Source organism: Sinocyclocheilus grahami, unplaced genomic scaffold (assembly GCF_001515645.1).
Source record: "Sinocyclocheilus grahami isolate Dianchi unplaced genomic scaffold, SAMN03320097.WGS_v1.1 scaffold55.1, whole genome shotgun sequence".
Taxonomy (NCBI): Eukaryota; Metazoa; Chordata; class Actinopteri; order Cypriniformes; family Cyprinidae; genus Sinocyclocheilus; species Sinocyclocheilus grahami.
In genome coordinates this window covers 474,797-490,093 of record NW_015505234.1, presented here as the reverse complement: position 1 = coordinate 490,093, position 15,297 = coordinate 474,797, and the positions used below count along the sequence as shown (strand labels likewise).

The window sequence follows — 15,297 nt, the reverse complement described above, 5'->3', positions numbered from 1 at the left end:
ATGAACGGCTCGTCCGTGACGCGGGATTCGCGCCGCGTGGGGTAAGAAAGGAGCGAGTATGAGAAGCATTCACAGACGGCTGTCTGTCTGTCATTTCGAAGCTTAAGTTGCATATGTTTTTCTTAGTTTTAATTTGCCTAACTATCGATCTGACCCAGTAGACGCCATAATCCCATTCTGTCTTTTTTTAATGGTGGGTGTTTTACGCAGTTGGCTAGAGCAGTGCTGATTGGGGAGAACGGAGGTGCGCTCACTCTTGCCCAGGGCAAGTAAGACTGCAACTCAAGGCAGGCAGTCATGCATATGCTCTGGAACAGAGTAATATCGCGTCCACATCGCAGGCTTTGCGATTAGCAAATCGCAACGTCTCAAATCGCGATTTCGATTAATCGCACAGCCCTATCTATTGCCCTAGCCCAAAACACAATAGGTTAACTTGGAGCAAGCGCTCACAATGTATAGCATTAGCCTTTTCAATTATGACCAAAGGCATTAAACATCTTTAAAGGGAAGTCCCAGCTGACAGGACGTCTTGTGGAACCAGCATACATTTCCTAATGGCTGCAGGGAGCAGGAAAGCATGAACGTTTATTATTGGCTACAAAAAGGCTTCGCTCTAACAAAACGGGACACATTTTCATGAATATCTGTGTTGATCTTGTAGCCAGACATTTTTGTACATGCCACACAGACTTGGTTGAATAATTTTCTCTTTTTTATCTATTGAATAAATAAGCATTGTTTTTGTTCAAGTGTATGTGTGATGTGTTTTAAAGGTAAGTATTTGGCATCATGTTAATTTTTTAGAGGGGCTGAGTGGCTCTTGAGCACTGACTCTTGCGGTTGATGTAGTTTGATTCAAAAGCGTGTGGAGTTCTCTTCAAACCCTTGCTGTTGAAATAGAGCAGACAGAGAAAGCATAAAAGATTTAAGAAGGCCACTATCAGGACAACAGGGAGGATCGCTGAACAAGAGATTCTGAAAGAATGAACGGGAGGATGAAAGATAGACACACGAATATGAGTTCAGAGTAATATGGGTTAAAAATATAAAATAAAGAATAATAATTGGGTAAATGACTGATTTCCCCATCATTCCCATATTTTCTGTGTTCTTATTAGTATTATGTCTTATTCTGTATATTTCAAAAGCGTTATTTAGTTCCTTTTGTTACTGTGACTTGCTTTACTGTTATATTTACCTGCAGATCCTGAGCTGTTCTCTGCTATTTTTCCTCATACGGCTTTAAAGGAAAAGATTGTGTCAAGACACATAAGTGTTTCTCTCCAGTTTATTGAGTTGTCTGTCATCTTGGAGAAGTAATTGCAGCTTGAATCGATCAGCACAAGTGTTGTTCTAAAGCGCTATTGATTTTGATAAGAGATTGTTTCCCTGGCTCACTGAAATACTTTTTGCATTCAAACCCCTCATCTTCCATTGGTTGAAAAAACAGGTGGTCCTATTGTAAACTCAATGATTACTCATAGTTCAGGGTTGGGTTGTGCCAATAGACTGATAGTATCGTGTATCGATGATAGTCAGAGATATCGCCTGTCGCTGATGCCTTTGACGATAACAAGACTATTATTATTATTATCAGGCTAGTAATACTATCTAATTAATATTAGGGTTTATTTGTTCCATCATATTTATTTTTCGTAAAAAAAGTATTGTAAGTGTAGCGATGTAAGAATAAGAGATTTATTCATCATACAGTGTAGATCGCTTCACTGATTATAACGAGAGTGTTTTTTAAAGTGCATAAACTCGTGCTAGGCTGAAGTCATGTTCTTTTTGATAATGTAAATGTTCTTTGATCATTTTCTGTAGCTGCTGTTTGAATAAAGGAGGAAATGTAAGCATTATAATTAGTAAATGCTAATTCAGTCATATTAAAAATACTTTGACATGATATTTTCTAACATTAGGCTGCTTTTTGCCTTACCCCACAGTTGGTCCACTCTCCGGCTATGAAAGAGTGAGCAAAGTAAATAAATAAATATGTTAGCACGATAATATCTCACAGGCGATCTCACAGGCTGACGATATGATTATAAAGCATATCACCCAACATTAGTTCAGGTATCAATCATAAGGATGATGAGAGGGTTTCTGGCCGGTTAATGGGAATGTCACTTGCCTTACAGGTCTTTTTCTGCATTGTCACAAAATCTTTTGCCAAAATTTATGCCATGCAGACTCAAATGTTTGGTTTCCTGTGATGTTTTCAACATTATAGTTGTGAATTCTGCTGATTTAAATATGAGAAAATAAGGTAAAATAAGAATTGCTTTTACTATAAATTCCAGTTGTTATTAATATGTTATTTAAATTAATGTATTCTTCATTTATTGTTTTATTTTAATATATTTTAATTAAAATGATAAAAAATTATATTAATATTATTTTAGATTTTTAAAAATTCCAAATATATATATATATATATGCCCAGCGACAGCCCCAAAACATTACTGCTCTTGAGGAATGGGCCAAAATACCAGCAACCGTGTGTGAAAACCTTGTGAAGACTTACAGAAAATGTTTGACCTCTGTCATTGCCAACAAAGTGTATATAACAAAGTATTGAGATGAAATTTTGTTATTGACCAAATACTTGTTTTCCACCATAATTTGCAAATAAATTCTTTAAAAATCCTACAATGTGATTTTCTGGATTTTTTTTTCTCATTTTGTCTCTCATAGTTGAGGTATACCTATGATGAAAATTACAGGCCTCTCTCATCTTTTTAAGTGGGAGAACTTGCACAATTGGTGGCTGACTAAATACTTTTTTTCCCCACTGTATACTGTATATATAAAAAAGTTAACCTGACTAGGTTTGTGTAAAAAAGAAAACAAACGTACTGTTATAGTTGACTCACATTAAACTAGGGTTAGAGAAAGTTTTTAAATGACCTCAAAAATGAGAAATGTATACTTAAGATTTATGTAGCTCATATATGTCCTAGGAACCTTTCTGTGTTCAGCACCCCGGCGTGTGTAAGGAAGACTCCCTCCAGAGTAAGCAGGATGTTCACGCTCTCTACTAAATCTCCTCCTCCAAAGGTGCCCCAGCCTGAGAGGCTGGACGAGGTGTACGAGGCCCTGAAGAGAGGACTGCAGTATGTACACAAATATGTGAATTGTGGATTTGCCATTACAGTTAATTTAGACAAGTAATACAGTATGTTATCAGTTGCTCACACTCACAGAGAGTTATTATAAAACACGATTATGCTCGCACAATACATTATTAGTCACTGACAGTGGCACATATACTGTCAGCTGATGTACATACTTTTACAGATCCTACCTGCAGGTCCATCAGATGGAGCTGGACAGTCTGAACAGACAAATGAAGGAGTCTAAGAGAAACTCTCGCTTGGTAAGTCTAAACAAAAACAACAACAACAAAAAAATATATATTTTCAACCGTGAAGATGTTTCGGGAAGGACTGTTTCATGGTACTAAGCTATTCAAATCTGAGCACTTTCCTTGTATTTTTTTATGTTAATGTTTGATTTGTAATATCTCTGTTGCTCTTTTGTAGGGTTTTTTGTATGAACTTGACAAGGTGAGAGGACGCTTCCTTCTTTTCATCTGACTTTATATTTGGTTTAGAGACTACACTCAAAAAAGCCTAGTACCATCGACTCGTATTTCATGTTATTGAATTGCTGATGCCTGTAAATAATATTTTGAACATTATAAATGTTGTTCTCTGTTCTCTCAGCAAGTGAAAGTAATCGAGAGATTTATGAGACGGCTGGAGTTTCATCTCAGTAAGGTAAACTTGCTGTTTAACTGAAATGCAAATCATTTGTAAAGCATATCTATGCAAATATTTTGAATGTACAAGTGGTATAAAACCACGCCAAATTTAATATTCATGAAATTTGTAAAAGTAGGATAAAGCTGTAGAGTGTATATATGTAATAGTAAAAATATTATGTTATAAATATGAAATCAACCTTACAGCACATATTACATTTCAAAGAACTTTGTTTTTTTTTACTAGATTAAAAAAAAAAAAAATTCTTGAAATATTTCTGTGAGCAGACACAGGATGTGCCACTCATGTCAAACGGAGTTGCATGTGTGTTTTGTAGCTCAGCAGGTCTGTTCTTGTTCAGATGTCTCTGTGTTAGTGACTGCTCTTGCGTGGCCTAGTGGCCCCGATAACAGCCTCTGTTCAGTTGTGCACATGCATTCATGCACGTACGTGTCTGCGTCTAAACAGTGACTTTTTTCCTGATAAATAGTCACCTACAGGATATACAGCAAAGCGTAATCCTCCTCCTCACTGAGGACACATTCTCAGACAGATTTTTTTTACGCACATGGATGCTCACACATGTCAGGGGACACGGGTCACAGGCAGAGGATAGCTTCAGGGTCTGCTCACATTCTTGGCTTGTTTGGGGAGTGGCTAAACCCTCCACTGGACCTGTTGGAGTCTGAACTAACAGCCTAAACTAACCCAAGCCAGCTGCACTACAGGAAGAGGCTTTCCTCTCGATCCTCCTCTTCCTCCCTTCCCTTCACAGCCTCATTTCATGTGTGATTAGTGTGCGTTTTATGAGCGGAGGGCACTAAACGGAGTCTCCATGCTTTTGCTTGGTCAGATATGTTGGGGCCTCTATTTTAGGGGAGGCAGGGCAAAGTGAGAATGTACCAAAAAAATCCCTTAATATTAAGTGACTTTGCTAAGCGGTGCTAACGACGGTCCCAACAAACTTTCAGGTGCTTTGTAGGGACGGTGGTGTTTGTTGTATTGGCTATGGTCTACGACAAATGAGAATGAAGAGGCATGTTGTTATCAGTTTTGTGTAGCAGTGTGTATTAGCAGAAGAGGCACTTGTCATAACTCTGAAATTTACAACTGTCCCGTTGACTCGCTGCCAGTGTGCTGGAACACGCTCACTGGACGGATTTTAACCACCTCCAGATGGACACACTAAGATGAATATTTTCCCTCTCTCACTTTGTCTTTCCTTCGTCCTTCTTTTCAGATATGTTGGGGCCTCTATTTTAGGGGAGGCAGGGCAAAGTGAGAATGTACCAAAAAAATCCCTTAATATTAAGTGACTTTGCTAAGCGGTGCTAACGACGGTCCCAACAAACTTTCAGGTGCTTTGTAGGGACGGTGGTGTTTGTTGTATTGGCTATGGTCTACGACAAATGAGAATGAAGAGGCATGTTGTTATCAGTTTTGTGTAGCAGTGTGTATTAGCAGAAGAGGCACTTGTCATAACTCTGAAATTTACAACTGTCCCGTTGACTCCCTGCCAGTGTGCTGGAACACGCTCACTGGACGGATTTTAACCACCTCCAGATGGACACACTAAGATGAATATTTTCCCTCTCTCACTTTGTCTTTCCTTCGTCCTTCTTTCGGTTATTGCAGGAAACCTTTTAAGTGCTGCAGACTCTTTCACCCCTGTTCTCGCCTTCAATCTCGAGGATTGTGTGTGTTTGTGTTTCTCGACTTGTGCATTTATGCATATGTGTGAACAACCAGTATACATACCTACAAGAAAACCTGTGTTCATGAAATTAAAGAAAAATGCTTTATTACTATTTTTCCCTTTTTAGTTTGTTTGTTTGGCTCCAGCATGGTGGCACACAAATATATACAAAATGTTTTAATTTATGGCCTTGCTTTTAATTATAGTAGAAGAGTGTATACATGTTCAGTAATTTCTGACTGACTAAATACTGCCATTCTTTGCAAAGCTTAAACAGTGGTGTTTTTGTGATTACCCTCAGTTGGGTATTGCTTTTGAATGTCATAATCCTCCTTATACACCTCCCTTCTCCTGCTAAACATTCTTCCAGCGAAGTGAATGGAGCTTTCATACTGTTTGTATGCTTCTCATTCATTCATACTCATTTACAATGGACAGCTCATTCTTTTTCTAATCTCTGAATTACAGGACTCGTGCTGTGAACAATTACCAAATTACTGTGTGTAATGATAGCGTCTCTTACTCTAAACATCTGCCTAAATTTTAGTTGACATAATGTGGAGATTTAACAGTTTCCTGTCTCCATTACTGACTTCCACATTTGCAGACCTGCTTATTGATAGATCAATAAAATCTAAATTACTTATATTGCAGACAATGTGGCCCAGCAGGAAGTACTTGGGCAAGAAAAGATTTAACAACAATGTGTTGTGGCTGGTGCATGTGTGTGCATTATGCAATTAATCAGTCAGTGTCACCATCTGGATGTAGACTAAACTGTGGCTACCTCATTAAGTCATAAAAATACTGAACTTTATTGGAAAATTCAACTTAAGTTGCAGCTGTGTTTTGGGACATGGTAGTTAGTTTGTAGCTGATTTAACATGGTCATTATTTGGTTGACCAGCCACCATGTTACAAAATCCAGATTGACAATTTTAAACTGGAGATGGATTTTTCAGGGAATGTTATTGAAGACGTTTGTTATGAACACACATCAATATTGTACATGATTAATATATTTTCATTGATTGTAATAAACACTGGATGTTGTGTACGCAGATTGACGAGCTCTATGAGGCCTACTGTATGCAGCGCAGACTGAGAGACGGAGCCGATAAGATGGTGAAGGCTTACACAGCCTCTCCAGGCAGCAGGGAGGCCAGAGAGAGTCTGTCTGAAGCTAACAAGAGCTTCAAAGAGTACACAGAGGTAAGAGTGTATGGTTAGATGAAAGTATGGGTGGAAGAGGAATTATGGACTTTGTCAATAAAGACAAGAACAAAGACAAGATTAGAGTAAACAGTGTACGTAGGATTTAAAAGGGTTCAAAACACTTTGTGAATCCACTTTAGAACTAAAATTTATTTCAGCTTATTGTTAGTAACCTTAAACCACATCAGCTTAGTGTTACTGAACGGAATCCACTTTAGAACTAAAATTTCCTTCAGCTTAGTCTTAGTACACTACATCCACTTTAGAACTAGAATTTTCTTCAGTTTAGTCTTAGTACACTACATCCACTTTAGAACTAGAATTTTCTTCAGCTTAGTCTTAGTACACTACATCCACATTAGAACTAGAATTTTCTTCAGTTTAGTGTTTGAGAACTGAATCCACTTCAGAACGGAAATTAACTTCAGCTTAGTGTTAGTAAAGTGAATCCAATTCAGAACTGAAATTCTGAATCCACTTCAGAAATTAAATTCACTTAAGAACTGAAATCTACTTTAGTGTTTGTAACCAATTCAGAATTGAAATCCACTTCAGTTTAGTGATGGTAAATTGAATCCACTTAACGTGTTTTTTACAAGGCATGAGGGACTGAAGTTGCGGGTAAACAGTCAAATAATTTATTTTCCAGTGGTAAGATAAACATCGAGAGATTAATATAGAAATAATTTTGCAATATATGGTTCCAGTAAAATTACCACCCTGAAAAATATGATTGGTTTTATGACATTATCGGGAAGTTGAGACTTACACTTTACTGATTATAGCTTAGGCCACTGTTTTTTTGCATCCGGACCGATGGATACAGGGCAGAGCTAGACTCATTCGATATGCTCATGGATATAATGCAGAGAGGCAATCTGATTAAGAGAGACATCCTTTCCCAGTCAAGTGCTTTTCATTACCCTAATGGTTGCTGCAAGACGCATTCAACTGTAGGATTCCTTATTATTCTCCTCCCTCTCTCTCTGGCTATTACTATTTGCTGAATACTTGACAGTGTATACTATGTACTGCCTATTATTATTTTTTTATTAAGTGAAGAGTAAGCATTATTCCATGATAAACGGTTCAAACTGTAGTATGATACATTGTTGTTTCAACACATTTCATGTTTAAGTCTCTTTTCCTTTGTATTTACTCTCTGTCTCTGTCCCTGCAGAATATGTGCATGCTGGAGAGTGAGCTGGAGAACCAGCTGGGGGAGTTCCATGTCAAAATGAAGGGTAAGACAGTCTCTCTATACTAGGGTAATGTTCCATTCTAGAGTAATTTTAATTTGCAATTTCCTACAGTTTCATATCACACATCTGCTTTAATTTCTGTTTCATGATCTTAACAGTGTGCCGTATTTAAATAATGATGCATGCCTTTGTTTCAGGCCTGGCGGGTTTTGCACGACTTTGTGCTGGAGATCAGTATGAGGTGAGCTGCTTCTGCTGCTATAATTTACCTTCTCTCTCATTTATAGTCAGCATGAAATCGAATTGTGCACAATTCATCAGTAAAGATACAACAATACATTTGAGATGCATTGAGATGCTCCTGAGGGTTGGTGTTCAGCCTCACAACACTATTGATCTGCTTTGTACTGTTGTCAGCGACAGATATGACAGATAGCGGTGACTGAAGGTCTGGCTGGTTTGAACCCCTCTCAGGGCAATCTATGAGCCATAACCATTGTATCCTTAAGCTAGCATTGGATGTAAGCATCCGCTAAATGACTGCTTACGAGAGAGACAGACACTGATTGATCTCGGCATCTGCTCTGTGCAGTGAAGAACAGATTTGGGGAGGCATAGGATAATTAAAGAGGGGCGAATGTTAATGTGTCAGCCCCACCTCCACCTGTTTAACATGCAAGAGCTTTAGAGTGACTGACATGCCAATCAGTGCAGTGAGTCAGCAGTCTGCTCAGCAAGAGCCCTCTTGAGACGTGACAGGAGGGAGGTGGTGTGAAAAAGAACAAGAAATTGACTCGAGAAGATCTAGAAATGGATGAAAGAGTGGGTGGCAGAGACTTGTTTTTTATTCGACCCATCTGTTATTCTCACACTGTTCATTGCCTGTACTGTGAAAAAAAAACACAAAAGCCAAGATTTTCTTTCTCCTCTCCACCTGAATGAATGAAAAAAAAAAATCTGTTTAATGTATTTAAAAAGCTTGTAATTCTGTAAGATATTTTTTTAATACAAGAAAAAAAACAAAAGGATAGAATATATATATAATTTTTTTTCCTTTCCTTGTTTTTAGACGTGACAGGAGGGAGGTGGTGTGAAAAAGAACAAGAAATTGACTCGAGAAGATCTAGAAATGGATGAAAGAGTGGGTGGCAGAGACTTGTTTTTTATTCGACCCATCTGTTATTCTCACACTGTTCATTGCCTGTACTGTGAAAAAAAAACACAAAAGCCAAGATTTTCTTTCTCCTCTCCACCTGAATGAATGAAAAAAAAAATCTGTTTAAAGTATTTAAAAAGCTTGTAATTCTGTAAGATATTTTTTTAATACAAGAAAAAAAACAAAAGGATAGAATATATATATAATTTTTTTTCCTTTCCTTGTTTTTTAAAAAAGCTGTATTTTTGTCTTGTTTTCTAGTAGAAATAGCTTATAAATTGAAATATAATAATAATGTAAAAAATGTATACGGAATAAAATATAATTCTAATTGTTTGTTAATTGATTTTTTGGTGTCTTTTTAATACCTCCACAGATCTTTATGAAGTACGGTCGTCAGCGGTGGAAGCTGCGAGGTCGGATTGAAATCAATGGCAAGCAAGTGTGGGACAGTGAGGAGATGGTCTTCCTCCCCCTTATCACAGAGTTCCTGTCTATAAAGGTAGTTTTTATATGAAAATACATTTACATTCACTCGTATATTGTCATATGTTTTTCACAGACTATTCACATACTTTTAGTTTCTGTCTGACCTTCCTGTCACACTCACATGTGCACCACAGTCACATCAATCTGTGAGAGATTAATGCACATAACAGCACAGCAGCTGGATTTTGACTTGTTTTTCTCTCCCAATGGTTCCATGACACATAACTACATGTGAGAGAAAGGGAACATCACTCCAGGACAGAGAGAGAGACAGGCAGGGGGATAGAGACAGGAAGACTGCATGGGATAGAGTGAAGGGAAGTTTACAGAAGACAGTGATATTAAAACAGAGACTCCAGGGGAGGAATGAAGAGAATGCAGCTGATGTTTGTCAAAATGTTTTCGATTGGCCTGAGAGATGTAAAATGTACTGTTGGGTCTGATTCAAAGTGCAGTGTGATTCCATAATTTGAAACCATATGCCCGACCTGAGGATCCAAACTGTCAGCATTTAAAGACAATATGAAATTAAAATGTATCCTATTTATTTTTTGAAACTGTGCCCCTAAACGATGTGTTATTTTGCATGATTATTCTAAAGAATACAATTAATTTTATTATAAAATAAAACAATAATTAAATTAACTTTGTTTAAATACATTTTAAATAAAAATAATATCATACCCTAACCTGTTTACACACATTCTTCAAAGTTTGGTAAAATCTCAAAGGATAAAATTAAGTTCTACAAACTTCCCAATAATTAACATGTCATTTTAATAAATAACATGTGACATTGTGCTGGTCGTTAAACTGATGATGACATTTCCTCCTAAATAAACATCTCGTATGTGGTTGTCAAGGTGACGGAGCTGAAGAGTCTGGCCAATCACGTGGTCGTGGGAAGCGTCTCGTGTGAGACGAAGGACCTGTTCGCTGCCCTGCCCCAAACAGTAGCTGTGGATATTAATGACTTGGGCACCATTAAGCTCAGTCTAGAAGTCCTCTGGAAGTAAGTACAGCAGAGGGATCACATCAAATGTCACCCACTGCCAGATCTTGTAGCTGCATTTTCAGAAGGAAACTAATTTTATTTTAAATGCACTGTAAACATGAACCCCTCTATCTTTTCTGCTGTAGTCCATTCGACAAAGATGACCAGTCGTCCTCAGCTAGCACTGTGTCCAAAGCTCCTACTGTCAACAAACGCTTCTCTACCTACAACCAGAGTCCTCCAGACACACCCTCTCTACGAGAACAAGCCTTCTATGTGAGTCTGTCCATGCAGTACATGTACTCTTTTGACTGTCCAGTCCTTTTAAATCCAAATCCCTTGTCCCTTGAATATATACAGTGACCTTTATATTTATATTTATTGCAAACCTGCAATAAATGCTTTTTTTAATACATATTTTTAACCAACAACCTGAATCTACAATGGTTTTTAATCTTTTATATTTTCTATAATTTGTATATTTTAATTTTAGAATATATTAAATAAAATAACAAATATTTATTAATATAATAATAATAAATATAGTTTACATAATTTGTACATTTTATTTTCTGTCATTTACAGTAGTGAAAGTGAAAAAGTGAGGAAATTACATTTTTAAAAGTGTATTTACATGTACATTGTTTATAGTATAAAAAAAAAAAAAACAGCAGCACACTAGCTGCACAAACTTCTCAAGTTTGTTGCAGACCTGGTGATGATTTTCTCCTGCATGATCTGAAAATGATCCAAAGAGCATATTGTGCTTCAGTGGAACCAGGAACAATGAATCACATGATCAATAGCACACATTTGTGTATTTGATTAGTTACCTTAAAATGGTACAGAATCTTAAATATCTTTTTAAAAATATTTTTCTGACCTGTAATATTTAACCCTTTCAAGGTTTATTTTGAATCCCAGACATTTAATGTCCTTCGACTATATCTGCTTTCATAACTCATGTGCTTTGCTTTTGAAATGTTCAAGAATGATACATTTAATATGAATTGATTCAAGCCAGACATTTCTGCTAAGTGCACACCACCATAATGTCAATATACCACAGATCTCTCTCCTTTGTCCTAATGGAGATCTCGCAGTTCTCCAGACCCTCTTAAGATTTAAATTAGCACAATAGGCTCCACATAGATTTAATAGTAGTAATTTCTCAGAAGCATCTTTATCTCTCAAGGTCATGGTAACATATAATGGCTCCATTTCAGGTCAGCTCTGCTGAATTAGATGAAAATGGATGTCTGAAAAGCTCATAACTTGCTAGGTCAGATTACCATAGACCAAAAGTGATGTAGCGTTAGCCCGCTCAAAACTCTCATGCTCTCCCGCTGACTGCGTGCAGACAGCTCCACGGAGCATGATGTCCAAACAGCGCTGGTCCTTACTGGATGTGTTCAGAGACACACTGACAGAGAAACTGACTCAGAGCTGCTCATGCAGCGATGTCACCTCAATCCGCCTGAGGTCCTCTCTGCTTTCCAGCCATGTAAGTGCGGTCGGCCCATAGACCTAGTTGTGTAGCTTTGGTTGTAGTCAGTAGTTGGCTGAAAAGGTGTGACAAAAACAGGTTTGTATGGTCCTTCTGGTAATGAGTAGTGTCTGCTGTCTGTCTAGGAAATTATAGTTGTTGTAGTGATGATTTCCACCGTGTCCTGTAGTTACTGTCAGTTGTCTTTAATTAAATAGAGCAAATAGGATTCTTGTGCATGTTATTCGTTGTCTGTCCAACTGTGAGTGACAATAGTAGTATCTACAGCCATCAATAATGCATTCATTGATGCTGTTATTGTTTTGAAGGGTGTTCACATTAGCCCAGTGAGGGAAGTTAATTAGAGGGAGCAGGGAGTGTGTTAGTTCACTGGGCCTGACGCCAGTCTGCTCTCCACTATAATGAAGCTCCGTGTCCAAAGATACACACTAATGCTGAGTGACAGTGAACACACTCCTATCATCCTACTGTTCTCTCCTCTCCCTCCAAAAAAAAGCCTGTTGTCTGCTCACAGTCCTCAGATATTATTTTAGCATATATCTCTCACTGTGAACTTTATAGTAGAGTATGAAATGATGGCCTTTCACATGACTCCATCAGGGCTTCAACACTAGCATCATGAAGGATATTTTTACAAAGTCTCTGTAAGGCAAGCTAGTTCACTCTAGTCATCAAGCCATTCATCAAAAGAAAAACAATGTATTATATATAATATATATGTATATAAACAATGTGTGTGTATATATATATATATATTTAATTAATTTATCGATCAGTGTTAAAAAACAGTTGCGCTACATAGTATTTTTGTGAAAAATATCATACTTTTTTTGCTATACATTAGTTTTAAATATATATATATTTAATTAGCTGTGATAGTAAAGACATTTATAATGTACAATATTTATATTTCAAAATGAATCCTGGGCGGGCATTCAAACATTATAAAAAAATCCTGAAAAAAAGTATGACATTTTACACAAAAATATTATGCAGCACAACTGTTTTTAACATTGATCGTAATGAGAAATTGTTTCTTGAGCGTCAAATCAACATATTAGAATGATTTCTGAAGACTGGAGTAATGACTGCTGAAAATTCTTTGCTATCACAGGAATAAACTACATTTTCAAATACATTAAAATAGAAAAGCGTTAGAATTTTAATAAAAAAGAATTGTAATTGTAATATTGCTTAATATTACTGTTTTTAATGTATTTTTGATCAAATAAATGTAGCCTTGGTGATTACAAGATATATATCCTTTTTTTTTTTTTTTACAAAATCTCACTGATTGCAAACTTTTGAACGGTAATGTACATTTTTGTGCTGCTGAAAGTTCGGCTTTGTCTTCACAGGAATACATTACATTTTGCATACATTATGTTTTACATACATAAATGCAGCCTTAGTATGCATAAGAGACTTCTGTCAAGAAAAATATCACCCACCCCAAACTTTTGAATGGTAGTGAATGTCATCAGCTTTGTCCATTGAACTCAGAGTATTTAGACAGCTGAAACTATTTGAAATTTGAACGCTGTAACAGCTTTGCTCCAAAGGGTTTGATGCTTTGAGGAACATTACTGTGAGTCATGTGAAAGGGTCTTTACGTAAATTATTTATAATGTATAATCATTTATGTCTTCATAATCTCTTTCTTCCGCTCTAGAATATGTTGAAGAGACAAGAGGAGATGGAGAACGGAACGGCATGGTCAAACTCCTCCGAATCCTCTGACGATTCCTCCAGTCCTCAGCTTTCCTTGGGAATGCGCCATGCACACAAAAACTTAGTACAGCCTGAGGTACAAACTGCTCCTCCTGCCATTGAAATCTCATTTGCACCCCGTGAATCTGCCACCTCTACTCCCACCCGCCTGGCCAAACAGAAAGAAGAGGACGAGGAGGAGGATCTGAAGAAACCAACGGCCACCATAACAGTCACCACTGAGGCTCCGGTGAAACAGGAAGTGCCCAATGGCCATCCCCGCTATTCTCGCTCCCTTAGCCACATCAGCGAGAACAGCGCAGATGGTGTTTTGACAGATAGACTGACTGGGGAATCTTTGGAGGCCAATGAAGTGACTTCAGTGGTCTCTTCGGTATTTGTAAGTGACATTGCCATGGATATGCCCCACCGAGCAGAACTATGTTTTGTAGTACCAGACACTCAGGAGATCTGCCCCATTCCTGATCCCTCCACGAGTGAGCCATCCTGTCCCACTGAGCCACTCAACTGTTCAGAAAGTAGCTCTCCTGCAGAAACCACAGCTTGTGACTCTGAAAGTACAGAGCTCACGTCTAGGCCCACCTGTGGAGACAAAGACTCTTTCCCCTGTGCTAATGCTTTGTCCCAGCAGATGGACTCCGAAGCTCCTAGGACTGATTCCTCTCATGAGCCACACCTCACAAAGACACAAACGGACGACCTGCTGGCAGAGAAGTCTGGTTCTTTAGTAGACACCAGGCCCATGGATGATTTGGAGGGACAATCATCAGACAGTGGTTTGGAGGAGGCCCTTGGTGCCGTTTTGTCCTCCCTTGATGACTACAGAGGCCAGTTCCCAGAACTACAGGTCCTAGAGCAAGAGCTGAAGCTGTTGGAGGAGGCGCTAACAGTGAGTGCTGAACCTTATTGGTGTGGTTTTGTGTCAGTAAAATGACTTTATTTTTTGGTCCGGATCTGTTATTTTATTCACATATATATATATATATATATATATATATATATATATAAATGCAATTCAAGCTATTTCAAAACGGTTCTTCTTTGAAGAGTGTGTTTTGAATTTCTTTATTAAAATGTCCTTTTATAAATATTTTTTTTGAGTAACATCTAGTCAAAAATGTCAGGGTGATAAAAAAAAATCCTGGAAGAAAAACCTTCTGAATTTCTTGAAAAGAAACCCGTATTGTAGTTAATCATAGTTGTTTATTATTACTTCTTAGAAAGATATTATTACCAAAACTACTTAATATTTAAAACTGCAACATAATATTTGAAAGGAAAAAATGTCTTAAGTCATGCGGTCCAACTGTCATGCGATGCAACCAACATGCAGAAAAAAACATCCTCAAAAACATATTATTTGTATATATTATTATTATATATATTTTAAAAATGTGTTTATGTAAGAAATGTTGGTGTTTTTTTTGGTAATAAATAATATGATAATCTTTTAAAGAGTTTCAGAGGTTAATATACTGTATACAGTATATATATATATATATATACAGTGGGTACAGAAAGTATTCAGACCCCC

At 37.3% G+C, this 15,297-nt stretch overlaps 1 protein-coding gene across 1 annotated transcript in view; it reads left to right on the top strand.

Moving 5' to 3' along the window:
- The window catches only part of LOC107583846 (protein FAM65A-like), a 23,901-nt gene that overhangs the window by 414 nt on the left and 8,190 nt on the right, over positions 1 to 15,297 (top strand). The window contains exons 2-13 of the mRNA XM_016270201.1: positions 2,954 to 3,122; positions 3,307 to 3,385; positions 3,552 to 3,575; positions 3,735 to 3,788; positions 6,532 to 6,681; positions 7,865 to 7,928; positions 8,084 to 8,127; positions 9,419 to 9,544; positions 10,395 to 10,543; positions 10,672 to 10,801; positions 11,886 to 12,029; positions 13,705 to 14,652. Of these exons, the coding sequence (XP_016125687.1) occupies positions 2,954 to 3,122; positions 3,307 to 3,385; positions 3,552 to 3,575; positions 3,735 to 3,788; positions 6,532 to 6,681; positions 7,865 to 7,928; positions 8,084 to 8,127; positions 9,419 to 9,544; positions 10,395 to 10,543; positions 10,672 to 10,801; positions 11,886 to 12,029; positions 13,705 to 14,652 (2,081 nt within the window). The remainder of the gene's footprint in view (positions 1 to 2,953; positions 3,123 to 3,306; positions 3,386 to 3,551; positions 3,576 to 3,734; positions 3,789 to 6,531; positions 6,682 to 7,864; positions 7,929 to 8,083; positions 8,128 to 9,418; positions 9,545 to 10,394; positions 10,544 to 10,671; positions 10,802 to 11,885; positions 12,030 to 13,704; positions 14,653 to 15,297) is intronic.